This window comes from Oncorhynchus masou, chromosome 15 (genome assembly GCF_036934945.1).
Source record: "Oncorhynchus masou masou isolate Uvic2021 chromosome 15, UVic_Omas_1.1, whole genome shotgun sequence".
NCBI lineage: Eukaryota > Metazoa > Chordata > Actinopteri > Salmoniformes > Salmonidae > Oncorhynchus > Oncorhynchus masou.
This window is the reverse complement of record NC_088226.1, coordinates 56,242,148-56,260,823: the sequence shown is the minus strand read 5'-3', so window position 1 is coordinate 56,260,823 and position 18,676 is coordinate 56,242,148. Positions and strand designations below refer to the sequence as shown.

The window sequence follows — 18,676 nt, the reverse complement described above, 5'->3', positions numbered from 1 at the left end:
CATCAATTATTCCGGAGCTAGTCAGCTGAAGAGTTCCATCAATCACTCCTGGGCTGCAGTCACCTATCCGGACCCGTTTTACTGCCTACGCGGAGCCCCACCGGGCCTTCACAACTGGACTGCCGACGTTATCTACCCAAAGGAGTTATCCGGCTGGCTCCTCCGTCGCGACGTTACCTGAACGCCCATCTGCGGCCTGCTAACCGTTAGCTGTCTTATCGACTGCTATCTGAATAGACAATCGGACAATTTATTTATTTTTATTATTATTATTATTTCTTTTTCTTCTTGGGCCTCTATACCTATATCTATTGTTTTTTTTTTTTGTGTGTGATTTGGATTAATCCCCTCTACCACACGGAACCCCACTAATCTACTGACGGAACGCAAGAGGTGGCTAATAACATACCTCCATCATATGCTAGCTTGCTACCGATGGCCTGGCTAGCTGTCTAAATCGCCGTGACCCCCAACCAACCTCTCCACTCACTGGACCCTTTTGATCACTCGACTAAGCATGCCTCTCCTTAATGTCAATATGCCTTATCCATTGCTGTTCTGGTTAGTGTTTATTGGCTTATTTCACTGTAGAGCCTCTAGTCCTGCTCACTATACCTTATCCAACCTATTAGTTCCACCACCCACACATGCAATGACATCTCCTGGTTTCAATCATGTTTCTAGAGACAATATCTCTCTCTTCATCACTCAATACCTAGGCTTACCTCCACTGTATTCACATCCTACCATACCTTTGTCTGTACATTATACCTTGATGCTATTTTATCGCCCCCAGAAACCTCCTTTTACTCTCTGTTCCAGACGTTCTAGACGACCAATTCTTATTGCTTTTAGCTGCACCCTTATTCTACTCCTCCTCTGTTCCTCTGGCGATGTAGAGGTGAATCCAGGCCCTGCAGTGCCTAGCTCCACTCCTATTCCCCAGGCACTCTCTTTTGACGACTTCTGTAACCGTAATAGCCTTGGTTTCATGCATGTTAACATTAGAAGCCTCCTCCCTAAGTTTGTTCTATTCAATGCTTTAGCACACTCTGCCAACCCGGATGTTCTAGCTGTGTCTGAATCCTGACTTAGGAAGACCACCAAAAATTCTGAAATTTTAATTCCAAACTAAAACATTTTCAGACAAGATAGAACTGCCAAAGGGGGTGGTATTGCAATCTACTACAAAGATAGCCTGCAGAGTTCTGTCCTACTATCCAGGTCTGTACCCAAACAATTTGAACTTCTACTTTTAAAAATCCACCTCTCTAACAACAAGTATCTCACCGTTGCCGCCTGCTATAGACCACCCTCTGCCCCCAGCTGTGCTCTGGACACCATATGTGAACTGATTGCCCCGCCATCTATCTTCAGAGCTCGTGCTGCTAGGCGAGCTAAACTGGAACATGCTTAACACCCCAGCCATCCTACAATCTAAACTTGAAGCCCTCAATCTCACACAAATTATCAATGAACCTACCAGGTACCTCCCCAAAGCCTTAAACAAGGGCACCCTCATAGATATCATCCTAACCAACTTGCCCTCTAAATACACCTCTGCTGTCTTCAACCAAGATCTCAGCGATCACTGCCTCATTGCCTGCATCCATAATGGGTCAGCGGTCAAACGATCTCCACTCATCACTGTAAAACGCTCCCTGAAACACTTCAGCGAGCAGGCCTTTCTAATCTACCTGGCCGGGGTATCCTGGAAGGATATTGATCTCATCCCGTCAGTAGAGGATGCCTGGATTTTTTTTAAATGCCTTCCTAGCCATCTTGAATAAACATGCCCCATTCAAGAAATTTAGAACCAGGAAAAGATGTAGCCCTTGGTTCTCCCCAGACCTGACTGCCCTTAACCAACACAAAAACATCCTATGGCGTTCTGCATTAGCATCGAACAGCCCCCGTGATATGCAGCTGTTCAGGGAAGCTAGAAACCATTATACACAGGCAGTTAGAAAAGCCAAGGCTAGCTTTTTCAAGCAGAAATTTGCTTCCTGCAACACTAACTCAAAAAAGTTCTGGGACACTGTAAAGTCCATGGAGAATAAGAACACCTCCTCCCAGCTGCCCACTACACTGAAGATAGGAAACACTGTCACCTCTGATAAATCCACCATAATTAAGAATTTCAAAAAGCATTTTTCTACGGCTGGCCATGCTTTCACCCTGGCTACTCCTACCCCGGTCAACAACACTGCACCCCCCACAGCAACTCGCCCAAGCCTTCCCAATTTCTCCTTCTCCCAAATCCGTTCAACTGATGTTCTGAAAGAGCTGCAAAATCTGGACCTCTAAAAATCAGCTGGGCTAGACAATCTGGACCCTTTCTTTCTAAAATTATCTGCCGAAATTGTTGCCACCCCTATTACTAGCCTGTTCAACCTCTCTTTCGTGTCGTCTGAGATTCCCAAAGATTGGAAAGCAGATGCGGTCATCCCCCTCTTCAAAGGGGGGGACACTCTTGACCCAAACTGCTACAGACCTATATCTATCCTACCATGCCTTTCTAAGGTCTTCGAAAGCCAAGTCAACAAACAGATTACCGACCATTTCGAATCTCACCATACCTTCTCTGCTATGCAATCTGGTTTCAGAGCTGGTCATGGGTGCACCTCAGCCACGCTCAAGGTCCTAAATGATATCTTAACCGCCATCGATAAGAAACATTACTGTGCAGCCGTATTCATTGATCTGGCCAAGGCGTTCGACTCTGTCAATCACCACATCCTCATCGGCAGACTCGACAGCCTTGGTTTCTCTAATGATTGCCTCGCCTGGTTAACCAACTACTTCTTTGATAAGAGTTCAGTGTGTCAAATCGGAGGGTCTGCTGTCCGGGTCTGCTGTGGTTAGTTTGTATACTAATCCCACCATTTGTCCGATTTCAAATAGGCTTTACAGCGAAAGCACCACACACGTTTATGTTAGGCCAGAGCCAAGCCACAGAAATACACAGCCATTTTTCCAACCAAAGAGAGGAGTCACAAAAAGCACAAATAGAGATAAAATTAATCACTAACCTTTGATGATCTTCATCAGATGACACTCATAGGACTTCATGTAACACAATACATGTATGTTTTGTTCAGTAAAATTCATATTCATACATTGGGCGCGTTATGTTCACATCCGGAGAATTTGCAGAGAGCCACATCAATTTACAGAAATACTCATCATAAATGTTGTTGAAAATACAAGTGTTATACATGGAATTAAAGATATACAGCTCCTTAATGCAACCGCTGTGTCAGATTTCAAAAAAGCTTTACGGAAAAAGCAAACCATGCTATAATCTGAGAACAGCGCTCAGAGAACAAGTACATATATCCGCCATGTTGGAGTCAACAGAAGTCAGAAATAACATTATAAATATTCACTTACCTTTGATGATCTCCCAGGAATCCCAGGTCCACAATCAATGTTTGATTTGTTTAATAATGTCTATCATTTATGTCCAAATAGCTACTTTTGTTAGCGCATTTGGTAAACAAATCAAAACTCGCGAAGCGCGTTCACTAGTTCCGTTACAGACCACAGAAACTTGTCAAACGATGTATGGGATCAATCTTTAGGATGTTTTTAACATAAATTCCAACCAGAGAATTCCTTAGTCTTCCTTTGTCTTCAGAAAAGCAAAGGAACGGGAGATACCTCTTAGGAAGTGCAAGATGACCAATATCCCACTGTAACTTCAATAGGGGCTGAGTTGAAAATCGACCAACCTCAGATTTCCCACTTCCTGATTGGATTTTTTCTCAGGTTTTTGCCTGCCATATGAGTTCTGTTATACTCACAGACATCATTCAAACAGATTTAGAAACTTCAGAGTGGTTTCTATCCAATATGAATAATAGTATGCATATATTAGCAACTGGGACTGAGGAGCAGGCAGTTTACTCTGGGCACCTCTTCATCCAAGTTACTCAATACTGCCCTGCAGCCATAAAACGTTTTAAGGCATATTGAGCATGGCTAGAGGCTCTACAGTGAAATAAGACAGTAATCACTAACCAGGACAGTAATGGACGAGGCATATTGATATTAGAGAGAGGCATGCGTAGCCAAGTGAACATATGGGTCCAGTGAGTGGTTGGGCTGACTGGGAACACGGCGATTCAGACAGTTAGCAGGCCGATGCTAACACACTAACAGTTAGTTGGCCGGGGCTAAACAAGCTAGCTAGCAGTTAGCAGACCGGGGCTGATAACTCTTAACCAAGAGAGACTGGCATGAATAGTATTCATATCAGCCCTCTGATAGCAATTATAAGCTAAATGTGCCGCTCTGTTTTGGGCCAGCTGCAGCTGAACTAGGTCTTTCCTTGCAGCACTGGACCACACGACTGGACAATAATCAAGATTAGTCTAAACTAGAGCCTGCAGAATTAGCTTTTTTTTAGTGTGGTGTCAAAAAAGCAGAGTATCTCTTTATTACAGACAGACCTCTCCCCATCTTTACCACCATTGAATCTATATGTTTTGTATTAAGGCACAAGGCGATACCAAAATGCAGACACAGGAGGCAGATGGTTGGAGTCTTACAATGTTTATTAATCCAAAGGGGTAGGCAAGAGAATGGTCGTGGACAGGCAAAAAGGTCAAAACCAGATCAGAGTCGAGGAGGTACAAAGTGGCAGACAGGCTCGTCATGAAGGCAGGCAGAATGGTCAGGCAGGCGGGTACAAAGTCCAGAAACAGGCAAGGGTCAAAACCGGGAGGACTAGAAAAAGGAGAATGCAAAAAGCAGGAGAACGGGAAAAACGCTAGTTGACTTGGAAACATACAAGACAAACTGGCACAGAGAGACAGGAAACACAAGGATGAAAACACTGGGGAAAATAAGTGACACCTGGAAGGGGTGGAGACAATCACAGGAACAGGTGAAACAGATCAGGGCGTGACGGTTTTGACCATGACAGTTTACGATCTAAAGTAACGCCAAGTAATTTAGTCTCCTCAACTTGTTCAACAGCCACACCATTCATTACCAGTTGAGCCCAAAAAGACCATTCCCACATTTGTAAATATTAGTAAGCTAGTTATTCACAAATTTATATACAACTTTTAAAGTATATAATAATGATTCATAAGATAATTCATGAGATGTTTAATATAGTTCCTTATAAACCATTTACTAATAATTACTGACTCATTTACACTTTATAAATGTTTTGAGTGGCCAGTGTAATTTCTCACAAAAAGATGGACATGCCATTCATTGGTAGACATTCCAGCAGTACCTGATGCAGCCTCCATCCTCTAATTCCTTTCTTTCCCCACTAGGTAGCAGTGTGAAACAGATTGAGTTGTTGAAATGCGTCATCCTTTCATGATATGCAAGAATAATTTCTGAAAGAATAGCTTGCAAATTTTGTGTGAACACGGGTTGAATGAATGGCCTGGATATTTTATATTAGGATATTAAACGGTATCATCTGAAGAGTTAATAAACCATTAAAATATACCTTTATTCTGTCTCATTAATGATAGTATGTTTATTATCTCGTGGATTAGGATCCCTGTTAAAATTGGGATGATTAAGGCTTGGGATATGGCCCTTAACTAAAACAAGTTCAAATGTAACTTATGTCATGTCTACATACAGTAGCAAATTGAATTAAAACATAATATTGTGAGAAAACATGCTGCAATGTTGTTGTGTACAGTAACTACTCTGAGAATGCATTACATGAAAGCCTAACATACAAAACCACAAAAAGCTACCAATGCTTATGAAGCAAGAATCGTTTTTATTCAATTGGTATGTAATGGTTTTAGACACCACACCACTCAAGATTTAAATGTAACTTAGTCCATTGTTGGTTAAATAATTTGTGTGAGTGTCTTGCATCTATGTTGCTGAGAGTTACCAGAATCGATATTGACACGTTCTTTACTCTGGCAGTAAACTTCAAATCATTACAAAATCTATATTTTACTCACTATACAGTTAAGGCATACACACAAAGGATTGTCACACAGTTCATAGCACTAAGAAGGCCTTGGTCTTCATTGAAAATAAATATCCTGTGCTGACATAGAAAGAGAAAGGCAGGTGAATCGGAAAAACAATAGACACTGCATGTGCAATACACAGTGATCCTACTTTTAGTTGCACACCACCCATCCTCTATTACACACATATAAACAATTCATTCACTGATCCCACACTATATATAGTTAATAAAGCTATATTATGCTCTATTACAGGGCTGTTCAATTCAAAACACTTCTGATTTTTGTTTGTACCTGGTAGTCAACTGCACTCACCTGGTGTCCCAGGTCTGAATCAGTCCCTGGTTAGAAAGAGAAGATGAAAAACAGAAGTGTTTTGGCCCTCCAGGACCAACATTAAACAGCCCTGCTCTTTTGCATAACTTGGTAAAATGTTGCATTGTGTTCCATAGTTATGTAAATTATGTATTAGGTGCAAAGGTTCAATGTGAGCCCTTTGAATGTTTTTGCAAAATAGTGGCTTTAGATGAGCTATGGTAAGAGTAGATCCTTCGCGGATCTTCGCTTTGCGGTCTCATTGGTGAGGCATTGTATTTACAGAAGGTTCATCAGTAGAAACCTCATCCAAGTGTTTACCCAAGGTCTCCTCGGTCATTACTTTCACCAGTACATACTGAAATTGTCTCATTGTTCATGCCTGTACAATGCCCACACACAGCATTGTCAGCTAGCCATGTCGTGTGAATCTTGGCTGGTCCAATATATGGATGTGCATTAGCCAACTATGACAAACATGGCATGACAACGATAGTCAGAGTAGTTGGCTAGACTACTAGAGCGCATACATATCTGGGACCAGTCTACAGTGAATTAGCTGTCCAGTCAGAACTTGCTGAGGGAGGGCAGTGCCCCAGCCTTGACCAGCACCGCTGACAGAAGGTCGGCCGGTCCAGAGAGGTGTGGCACCGTGGGGGCGGAGGGGTCTAAATACTGGTTGTTAGAGTTCAGGGGCGTTGCAATCTTCCCCCGGGTCAGAGACTTGGCCGCCCCCGTTATCCCACTACCTCCTCCCCCCACACTGGACTTGCTGTTCTCAGCCGTGGGGATGACAGTCCCCAGGTGGGGGTTGCCTGCCATGGGGGCTGGGGCCTCCAGTTGAGGCTGATAGCAGCACAGCAGCCTGAAGAAAGCTGCTCTCATCTCCCTGCTGGACAGGGTGTAGATGAGGGGGTTGAGTGCTGAGTTGAGCACAGCCAGGGCAATGAACCAGTCCACATGGTAGAGCACAGGGCACCGCTCCGGACTGCAGCCCACGTCCAGTAGCAGCAGCAGGAACAGCGGGGCCCAGCACATCACAAACACCCCCAGAACTATTACCACCGTCCTCAGCAGGGCCAGTGAGTGCTCCGAGGGCCTGCTGCTAACCCTCCGCCCGCTGGACGTCACCAGCCGGTAGATGCGGATGTAGAGGATGATGATGGCCACCAGTAGAACGCTAAACACGCTGATGCAGAAGGCCACATAACTCTTGTCATAGAGGGGCAGCACGGTAGAGCAGGAGGCCAGGTGCTCCAGGCAGTTCCAGCCCAGGGAAGGCAGGGCACTGAGCAGCACCGACACGGCCCAGCATGCCCCCAGCAGCCCCAGTAACCTCCCCCGCCCCGCCGTCTCGCACAGACGCAGACGAACCATGGTCATGTGTCTCTCGATACCGATGGCCAGTAGGCTGAAGGTGGATGCACTGAGGGCCACGAACATGCTTCCCTCTCTTGCCAGCCACTGGGCCGGCGTCAGGAAGAAGGTACTGCTACCAGAGGTGAAGATATTAACCATATAGGCCACCCCAGCCAACAGGTCAGACAGGGCCAGGTTACCGATGAGGAAGTACATGCGACTGTGGAAGCGTTTGTTCCTCCACAGCGCCAGCAGCACTGTGATGTTCTCCAGCACGATGAGGACACAGATGAGGAGGAGGACAACAGTCTTACAGGCTGCACTGCTCCGAGGTCGACCCCACTTCCCAGAATGGTTGTAGTGGGCAATGATAACAGGGTTCATCCCCTCCTCAAACACGTTCTCCATCCTGTCTGTCCCTGGCCTTCCCTCGTCACACAACAGAGGGCGCCAGAACACCACCGACTGTAGACAGAGGATCTACTGGCAGTGGACTACTTTATCTGGCACTGTTGGTATCACACTCTTTATAGGGACCTGTTGGATAGACTGCATTAAAATGTATTTCACTAATTCAGTAGGAACTTTATTATGAATGAAGGAATTGCTAATATGTTGATTTAACCCATGAGATATTCCATGCCAGAGGTTAAGAATTAACAGACAAATCTCATGTCACATCCCAGGTTAGTTTGAAAACTTTTAGTAGGCTGCAAAGGCATGCTTCATAATGAATTACATTTAAGAACAGGTTTTCTACATCTTGATGTTATTCAAAACATTTGCATTTGTATTCAAAAATACATTATTGAAGACTGTAAGTTTGGTGGATAATTATTTCCCCTGTGTTTGGATAGAATGTGTTACTTCCATTGCTGTCAGAGTGCTGTGTAACTCCAGTACGCTGTAGTATAACTGCAATTATAGTGCAGAATAACTGCAGCGTGCTGACAATACTGCTGTTAGAGTGCAGAAGAATTACACTGTAGTATAACTGTGGTACACTGTTAGAGTGCAGAAGAATTACACTGTAGTATAACTGTGGTACACTGTTAGAGTGCAGAAGACTTACACTGTAGTATAACTGCGGTACACTGTTAGAGTGCAGAAGAATTACACTGTAGTATAACTGCGGTACACTGTTAGAGTGCAGAAGAATTACACTGTAGTATAACTGCGGTACACTGTTAGAGTGCAGAAGACTTACACTGTAGTATAACTGTGGTACACTGTTAGAGTGCAGAAGACTTACACTGTAGTATAACTGTGGTACACTGTTAGAGTGCAGAAGACTTACACTGTAGTATAACTGTGGTACACTGTTAGAGTGCAGAAGACTTACACTGTAGTATAACTGTGGTACACTGTTAGAGTGCAGAAGACTTACACTGTAGTATAACTGCGGTACACTGTTAGAGTGCAGAAGACTTACACTGTAGTATAACTGTGGTACACTGTTAGAGTGCAGAAGACTTACACTGTAGTATAACTGTGGTACACTGTTAGAGTGCAGAAGACTTACACTGTAGTATAACTGTGGTACACTGTTAGAGTGCAGAAGACTTACACTGTAGTATAACTGTGGTACACTGTTAGAGTGCAGAAGACTTACACTGTAGTATAACTGTGGTACACTGTTAGAGTGCAGAAGACTTACACTGTAGTATAACTGTGGTACACTGTTAGAGTGCAGAATAACTCAGTATGCTGTAAATACTGTGTCCAAAATAACCTATTTTTTACTGTAGTAATTTTGCATTGTAACTGCAGTTAGAGTGCAGTATAACTGCAGTCAAATTGCAGTACACTGCAGTTATTACTGCATCCAAAATACCACAGTCGACTTCAGTTACTGCACTTTTACTGCAGTTTAAAAACTGTAATTTTTTTTGTGTACTGCAAAATTACAGCAGTGAAAAAAACGGTGTTATTTTGGACGCAGTATTTACAGCATACTGCAGTTATTCTGCACTCTAACAGTGTACCGCAGTTATACTACAGTGTACTGCAGTTATACCTCATACTGAATGCAATATTTTTCGTAAGGGCACAATCGTTTTTTGTAAGAGTTCGCTGTAAATGTATGAAATTGTCCATTATTAAAATTAGGAACATCAGTCAAACCTAGACCTACCTGAAGGACTGTTTACATTTTCATTTGAGATAGTAAGTGTGGATACGTTCATATAGCCCCTTGACAGATGTGTTGGTTCACAATCCCTGCTTCAATATCCAAACAATCCTCGGATTACGTGGTGGCATCGATTCTATATTTTATCGCGGACATTCAAGTAAACTATATGAATATGCCAGTTATTGATATTCCCGCTAAAATGTCATTCCGATAAATTAGCTATAGTCCACAACTCCGAAACAGTCTTCTCACATCCGTCAAACTTTTTAGTGGTCCTTTATTCAGTGATTTCTCCCTTCTCTGAAACGTCCAACTCTCACGTCTCCCAGTGCCAAACTGAATAGGGCGGGATCATTCCGTATTCCCCAGCTACATGTCATGACTGGAAGTCTGGATGAAACCTAATCAAATCAAATGTAATTTGTCACACGCGCCAAACACAAGAGGTGTAGTAGACCTTACAGTGAAATGCTTACTTACACGCCCTAACCAACAATGAAGTTTAAAATAACACCAAAAAAACTAAAATAAGAAAAGGAAATTAAAGTAACAAATAATTAAAGAGCAGCAGTAAAATAACAATAGCGAGGCTATATACAGGGGGTACCAGTACAGAGTCAATGTGCAGGGGAACAGGTTAGTCAAGGTAATTGAGGTAATATGTACATGTAGGTAGAGTTATTAAAGTTACTATGCATAGAAAACAGAGTAGCAGCAGTGTAAAAGCAATTTGATTAGATGTTCAGGAGTCTTATGGCCTGGGGGTTGAAGCTGTTTAGAATCCTCTTGGACCTAGATTTGGAGCTCCGGTGCTGCTTGCCATGCGGTATCAGAGAGAACAGACTAGGGTGGCTGAAGTCTTTTTGGCCTTCCTCTGACACCGCCTGGTATAGAGGTCCTGGATGGCAGGAAGCCCAGTGATGTACTGGGCCGAACGCACTACCCTCTGTAGTGCCTTGCGGTCAGAGGCCGAGAAGTTGCCGTACCAGGCAGTGATGCAACCATGCTCTCGATGGTGCAGCTGTAGAAACTTTTGAGGATCTGAAGACCCATGCCAAATCTTTTCAGTCTCCTGAGGGGGAATAGGTTTTGTCGTGCTCTCTTCACAACAGTCTTGGTGTGCTTGAACCATGTTAGTTTGTTGGTGATGTGGACACCAAGGAAGGGCATAACGGGATTTCTTATAAGCTTCCGGGTTCCGAGTCCTGCTCCTTGAAAGCGCCAGCTCTACCCTCTAGCTTAATGCGGCTGTTGCCTGTAATCCATGGCCTCTAGTTGGGGTATGTACGTACAGTCACTGTGGGAATGATGTCATCAATGCACATATTGATGAAGCCAGTGACTGATGTTGTGTACTCCTCAATGCCATTGGAAGATTCCCGGAACATATTCCAGGCTGTGCTAACAAAACAGTCCTGCAGCTCAGCATCTGCCTCATCTGACCACTTTTTTATTGCCCGAGTCACTGGCACAACCTGCTAGAATTTCTGTTTGTAAGCAGCAATCAGGAGGATATAAATATGGTCAGCTTTGCCAAATGGAGGGCAAGGGAGAGCTCAGTATGCGTCTCTGTATGTGGAGTAAAGGTGCACGAGAGTTTTTTCCCCTCTGGTTGCACATTTAACATGCTGGTGTACATTTGGTAAAACGTCTTAAAGTTTCCCTGCATTAAAGTCCCCGGGCACTAGGAGCGCAGCCTCTGGATGGGCATTTTCCTGTTTGCTTATGGCGGTATTCTCAACCAATTTGAGTTACCAGAGACCAAAGTCGGTGTGATGCTGATGTTTGACTCAATAGCGCAAGATACACTGAATCCCTTCTTACTGTAGCTGGGCTGGAGATGATTTATTTTGAATTACTCAGGTATGTGTGTGTTTTGTTTCTTTAGTCAAAGTTTTTTGTTTTTGCACTTTGTCGGCACCAATACATTATACATGCCGAGGTAAATTACTAGTTTGAGGCTAGAAAACACACTTATCTGTCTCATTGAATGTGTCACCCTTTAGGTGTTGATGGTAGCCTACTATACATACAGTAGGGCTATTAAAATGATTGCCTCTGTCTGTCTCTACTTTCAGCAAAAGGTCTTATGCACCTTGTGAGTCATTCCTGAAATCAAATGTTGTCCAATACCACCACAAATAATCCGCTACAAACACAATACAGAACAAAATTATTCACTTGGATGAAACAAACACGAGACAATATAAAACAAACAACACAACATTGATCGTTTTGAAAAACAAAACAGACGGATGCTCCAATGGTTTGTTTATTTGCCTCCTAATTGACAAGTCAAGAAAAAAATCAGTTATGACCCTTCATATCCACGCTTTGATCAGACATTGTTTTTCATGTTCAGAAAGATGGATCACTGTTTTCCCTTGGCCCTTCCTGTGTTTGGGATAGGTCACCCCTCTCCCACTGCCCTGCCTGCCTACAGCGGATGAGGAGTTACAGTTACACACATTCTATCTTTCTGACAGGATCGTACAGTCACTCACTCTAAGTTACTCACAGGATGAGAAGCTTCTCCCTGGCTGCAGTCAAACACAATGTGACATGAATTTGCTGAATTCAACAGAATGACCAAAACTACAGCTCAACATTTTGGAACTTGAGGCAGGTATTCTGAGTGCTGTGTTACCTCAGCCCTCCTCCCCATTTTAGAAATGTAGCTGATGCTCTTTTCCAGAGAAACTTATAGTAGTGAGAGCATAATCTTTTGTACTCCCCCCTATACTGGTCCCCCATGGGAATAGAACCCACAACCTTGAAGTTGCAAGCACCATGGTCCACCAACTGAGCCACACAGGATGACTCGCTACTCCACACTTGGCTCTCTCCCATATTGTGTTGATAGTCCAGGCAGCACCTTCCCTGTATGGTATCCCCAGGGGAAAGTGAACCAATCTATTATTCCAACTGTTAGATGGTAAGGGAGCATACACTGGCAGGGAAATGCTAACAGGCTGCCATTACATGCCATTTTCTCGACTGCTTGCAATATACTGAGTGTAGTAAACATCAGGAACACCTGCTCTTTCCATGACATAGACCACCAGGTGAATCCAGGTAAAAGCTATGATCCCTTATTCATGTTAATTATTAAAGTGCCTTTGAACAGAGTATGGTAATAGGTGCCAGTCGCACCAGTTTGAGTGTGTCAAGAACTGCAACGCTGCTGGGTTTTTCAAGCTCAACAGTTTCCCTTGTGTATCAAGAATAGTCCACCACCCAAAGGACATCCAGCCGACTTGACACAACTGTGGGAAGCATTGGAGTCAACATGGGCCAGCATCCCTGTGGAACGCTTTCGACACCTTGTAGAGTCCATGCCTGTTCTGGGCTGTTCTGAGAGTAACTCCATATTAGGAAGATGTTCTTAATGTTCTGATACAGTATTCACCTTTTCAAAACAACCCTGCTCCCCAAAAACAAATCCACCAAGATCCTCAGTACAAAACAAAGTCCATCCAAACAGTATCACTTGTCAACTAATGAGAAGGTTGTCTCATAATTTATTACTTAGCAATGGCACAACAAATATAGACATGTTTCATTCACTCTATTTCTATAGAGAAGTTAGATGTTTTCTTCTTCTGAATAACATTAAAGAAATCTCAGAAAATCTGGAAGAACTTCACTGAAAAATATATTTTTTTTATTTGCTATTGCAAAAGAGTTCCTGATACAGATAGTGCTGTTATTGTTTACATGACATGATCTAAGCTGTGATGCGAGACTTGGCTAACAAAGCCATCCAAAAACATGATAGGGCATCTGCAAAGGGTCCACTGAGACTTAGACAGATGTTAAGAGTGAAGGGTTGAGTAGTACACCCTTAGAAAAAAAGTGCCATCTAGAACCTAAAAGGGTTCTTTGGATGTCCCCATAGGATAACCTTTTGAAGAACCATTTTTGGTTCCAGTTAGAACCTTTTCGGTTCCAGGTAGAACCCTTTTCAGTTCAATGTAGAACCCTTTCCAAAGAGGGTTATATTTCTACCTGGAACAAAAAAGGGTTCTCCTATGGGGACAACCAAATAACCCCTTTGGAACCCTTTTTTCTTAGAGTGTATAAGGGGATATAAACCGACAAGGAGATGGAGGAGAGTGAAATAGAGACTGAGAGATGGGAATTGAGAAGGAGAAGTTGGAGGGAACTGAGTGCAGACAACTGAAGATTAGGAGAGGGTTGGTGTGGAGGAGAGAGGACAGAGACTGCGAGAAAGTGGTGGAGGCTGTGAGAATGATGGATTGAGTAAGAGAGGATAGATGTGACTATGAGATTTGGCTGTATCCCATTTTGGGCTTGGGTGTCAGTGAGTGTGAGGAGTTACAAGCGGCCTGGCCCTCTCATATGTGAACCCCAGACCCTGCTGATGAATGAATGGCACCCAGCACTGTTGACTTTACCCTGATCAACAAGCAATTTGCAGTACAACTCATTTATAAACATATTAAAAACTCCAGAGCTCTTGTTGATGCAAGCTTCGTGATTTGCTGGATTTATGGCAGCCTGGTCACTCAAGATCTAAGGCAATTTTTGACATTCGTCCAGGTTCCCAGGACTTTGGGAGATGTCTTCAAAACTGGCCACTAGGTCCAACGGTGAGTGCTGTTTCCATCAAGAAGGCTTGCAGCTTGCTAGGATGTTGTGGATGGGGATAATCAGGGATGGGCCATCTCCATTCACATGTTGTGGATGGCCGGCTTTAGCCTTTTAGGGGCCCCTCTCCGGCAAATGTATTTTAGTGGCTCTTCTCTTGACGGCAGAGAGAAACATTTTAGTTTGAAAGTTCCTTTCCTGCAATTCAACACATTTTGACATGATGCGGAGAAAAAATTTAGCAATTTGATAAACATTGAATGGAATTTCAACTCATCTTTTTTGTTGTAGCAGTTTTACAGCTAGCTAATTTCTTGCAATTCTACCCATTTTGCCATGGGGTCGAGATATATTTTTGCAGTTTCAAGGCTAATTTCCTACAATTCTACACATTTTGCTGTCACTTATGCCATGTTAATGCGATATCTGTGTGAGAATGACTAACAACATCAATGGGGGTGACCTGAAAGTCAGGGCCCCTGACCATATGCCCTGCGTGCCCGGTCGATATTTGGCCATGATTACTGCAAATTAAGATATCTGGCTGGATTAACTACCAATTAAAACATTTACATGGCTAATTGTCAGCTAATTGAGTGACCGATACGACAAGATAATTTTGAAATTGCACCTAGTGTTTACTATTCTTACTCTCAATGGTAAGTTGAGATCCCGACAGTTCCTCCCCCCAAAAAACACTAGCGGTCAGGTGCCCTAAGCGACCACTATATTGCTTATGCCTGGAGCCAACCCCGTGGACGGGGGTCACGTATTCAATCCCAGTGTTAGGCACTTCTTTACATATATTTTGTTTTAACCCTATCCCAAACCTTAACCCTTACTATTCAGTATTAATGCCATCGAAATTGGACATTTATCCCCCCTGGACAAACATTGAATACTGAAGTTAAACTGTTTCAAACTAAATGTTCTCTCTCCATGTTACCATGTTGCATATGGTGCCATGAGGAGAGAAGAAATGCATTTATGGGTCAAGAGAGAACATTTAGCATTTTCCAGTGTCTAGGTTTACAATCCTGTGTGTGTGTGTTTGTGTGATTGTGTGTATACACTAATGCTATCGTTGGTTACATGTGTGTATGTGAAGGGCACTGTGAGTCAAGGCTGGCTGGCTGATGCACAGTTTGGCGTGAGTTAGCTCGTTTGGAATTTCATTTTTAGTGGGAACTGGGGGTGGTTCTGTGGTGGAAAGCTCTTGGGACTTCACCGTTCTACCCCTAACCCTCCCTGCCCCCCTCTGTCTACCCTGCCTCCCCGTCTCTCTCATTCTCTCCTCCCCCCACACTGAAACAGTTATACAAGAATGAGATGTCCTTCTCAACCAACCCTTAAAACCTTCACATTCTCAATGTTTACCCTCTGAGTTGAATTTCATCAGACTATCTTGTACAGGATATCCTAGAACTCAGACAAACAAAGCATTAGCACAACAGAGAGGTGTTTGCTGTTTTATATCTCTGTTAGGCCATCATCCCCATACCGGAATATGAATTTCAAATAGATTTTTAGATTCTTTTTTTAGGATATATGAGAAATATAAAGAATTTGCTAAATAATGTATTTTTTATATTTATTTAATACATTTGAAAAACATTTCAACATATATTACGGAATGTATTTAAAATGTATATATAAATGTATATAAAATGAATATCACAATATATGTTGAATACATCGGCAAATGTATTTCAAAATAAATTATATTTTAGAATATATTTTCACATGTATTTGTAAATGTTTTGTAAAATATATATATTCCAACCTGCATTTAAATGTAACTGTAAGACATATATATATATATATGTATTATAATGTACAGTGCATTCGGAAAGTATTCAGACCCCTTGACTTTTTCCACATTCTGTTACGTTCAAGCCTTATTTAAAATTAATTACATTTTTTAAAATCACAATACCCAATAATGACAAAGCAAAAAGAGATTTGTAGAAATGTTTGCACATTTATTAAAAATAAAAAACAGAAATACCTTATTTACGTAAGTATTCAGACCCTTTGCAATGAGACTCAAAATTGAGCTCAGGTGCATCCTGTTTCCATTAATCATTGTTGAGATGGTTCTACACCTTGATTGGAGCACATCTGGGGTATATTCAATTGATCGGACATGATTTTGAAAGGCACACACCTGTCTATATAAGGTCCCACAGTTGACAGTGCATGTCAGAGCAAAACATAAGCCAGGTCGAAGGAATTGTCGGTAGAGCTCCGAGACAGGATTGTTTCGAGGCACAGATCTGGGGAAGGATACCAAAACATTTCTGCAGCATTGAAGGTCCCCAAGAACACAGTGGCCTCCATCATGACAGCCCACTTGGAGTTTGCCTAATTGCACCTAAAGGACCATGAGAAACAAGATCTTCTGCTCTGATGAAACCAAGTTTGAACTCTTTGGCCTGAATGCCAAGCGCCACGTCTGGAGGAAACATGGTACCATCCCTACAGTGAAGCATGGTGGTGGCAGCATCATGCTATTGGGATGATTTTGTGTCAGTGGCAGGGACTGGGAGACGAGTCAGGGTTGAGGAAAAGATGAACGGAGAAAAGTACAGAGAGATCCTTGACGAAAACCTGCTCCAGAGCGCTCAGGACCTCAGACTGGGGCAGCCAAGACAACGCAGGAGTCGCTTCGGGACAAGTCTCTGAATGTCCTTGAGTGACCCAGCCAGAGCTCGGACTTAAACCCAATCGAACATCTCTGGAGAGACCTGAAAATAGCTGTGAAGCGACGCTCCCCATCCAACCTGACAGAGCTTGAGAGGATTTGCAGAGAAAAATGGAAGAAACTCCCCAAATACAGGTGTGCCAAGCTGGTAGCGTCATGCCCAAGAAGACTTGAGGCTGTAATCGCTGCCAAAGGTGCTTCAACAAAGTACTGAGTAAATGTTCTGAATACTTATGTAAATGTGATGTTTCCATTATTTTTTTTATAAACGTGCTGAAATTTCTAAAAATCTGTTTTTACTTTATCATTATGGGGTATTGTGTGTAGATTGATGAGATTATTATAATTTGTAATCAATTTTAGAATAAGGCTGTAACATAAAAAATTGTGGAAAAAGTCAAGGGGTCTGAATACAAAAAAAAGCTAAATAATATTGTAATGAAATGGTGACTGTCTTAACAATGAAACTTTAGTGGACTCTTTGGTATCACTTGCACTTATGGCAGTCTCAACACTAAATCAATAAAAACTCAAATCAAATAATTATAAAAACAGCCTACTGCCCAATATTTTTATTCATTATTAATTTCATCTGAAGAGACACACTTACTATAGTAAAAAAAAGACCTCTTGAGATGGGAAAACATGTTTTTTATGAAGGTGAATATGTTGAACATGAAACATGTGCCCTTTATGACAGAATTATTCAAATTAAGTGAAATCAAACAGTTTTTTAATTCACCGCCAAAATTGAAATTATGTTTTTGACTTGGTGGCAAAAACGTTATCTCCATTAATCAATTAGGAACCATTTTGGCCACCATGTAGACTAGATGTCATAGCCATGCATCTCTGGAATACATTTTAAGGCGTTACATGCGTTTTAGCAAAGATGCAAATGTATCTACATGTATTTGAAATACATGTTCCGTGACATTAAATATATATATATATATATATATTGAAGGGGAAAAAATGTATATGTCTGTATCTCTATCACATGTCAGTCTGATATCTCTCTATAGGAGGTCTTGATTAGAGCTCTGAGAGTTGACAGTCTAGCTGGACCTGTATAACTAACGGTTTCTGAGAGTCTGCGGCCCCTACAGGATCCAGGTGGCAGACAGTCTGAGGAACAGTCCTGCTGCGCCCCTGAGAAAGATCTTTATTTTGGTTGGTTGAAAATAGCAACATCAAAGGTACCACATGGAGAGGTATGTGTAAGTGACTCCGGGTTGAAGTTGCAGTGGCACAGATGTAGGATCAATTTACCCTCTCTAGAGCCTAACCATAGGCATGTTTGTGTGCTTCTTGATCTTCTTTGTATGGGTACAGTGTCACTACTGCCATGTTAGGGCAGATTTGCTTAGAGAAAGTGGGTTGTCGTGATCACCTCCTGTTCCTGAAAAGAAGTAATCAGTTAACAGGAAGTCTGATTAGAGAAACAGATAACAAGGGGTGATTCCACGCCAAGAAGGCCAACAAAATATATGTTTTACATTTATAGAACCAGGGGCACACTTCAATACACAGACATAATTTACAAACAGAATAATTTATGTTTAGTGAGTCCGCCAGATTCAGCGG

At 42.4% G+C, this 18,676-nt stretch overlaps 1 protein-coding gene across 1 annotated transcript; it reads right to left on the bottom strand.

Annotated features, from left to right (window-relative positions):
* Positions 1-4,555: 4,555 nt before the first annotated feature.
* LOC135556505 (sphingosine 1-phosphate receptor 1-like) lies at positions 4,556-10,097 on the bottom strand. Its single transcript, XM_064989768.1, has 2 exons — positions 9,775-10,097; positions 4,556-8,177 (listed from the first exon to the last, which is right to left on the bottom strand). Exon 2 carries the CDS (start codon positions 8,046-8,048, stop codon positions 6,849-6,851), a length of 1,200 nt encoding a protein of 399 aa, XP_064845840.1. The 5' UTR covers positions 8,049-8,177; positions 9,775-10,097; the 3' UTR covers positions 4,556-6,848.
* Between the last annotated feature and the right edge of the window lie 8,579 nt (positions 10,098-18,676).

Bases quoted from the DNA above. Each gene is read 5' to 3' on its own strand.
- LOC135556505 (XM_064989768.1), bottom strand. From the start codon at position 8,048: ATGGAGAACGTGTTTGAGGAGGGGATGAACCCTGTTATCATTGCCCAC.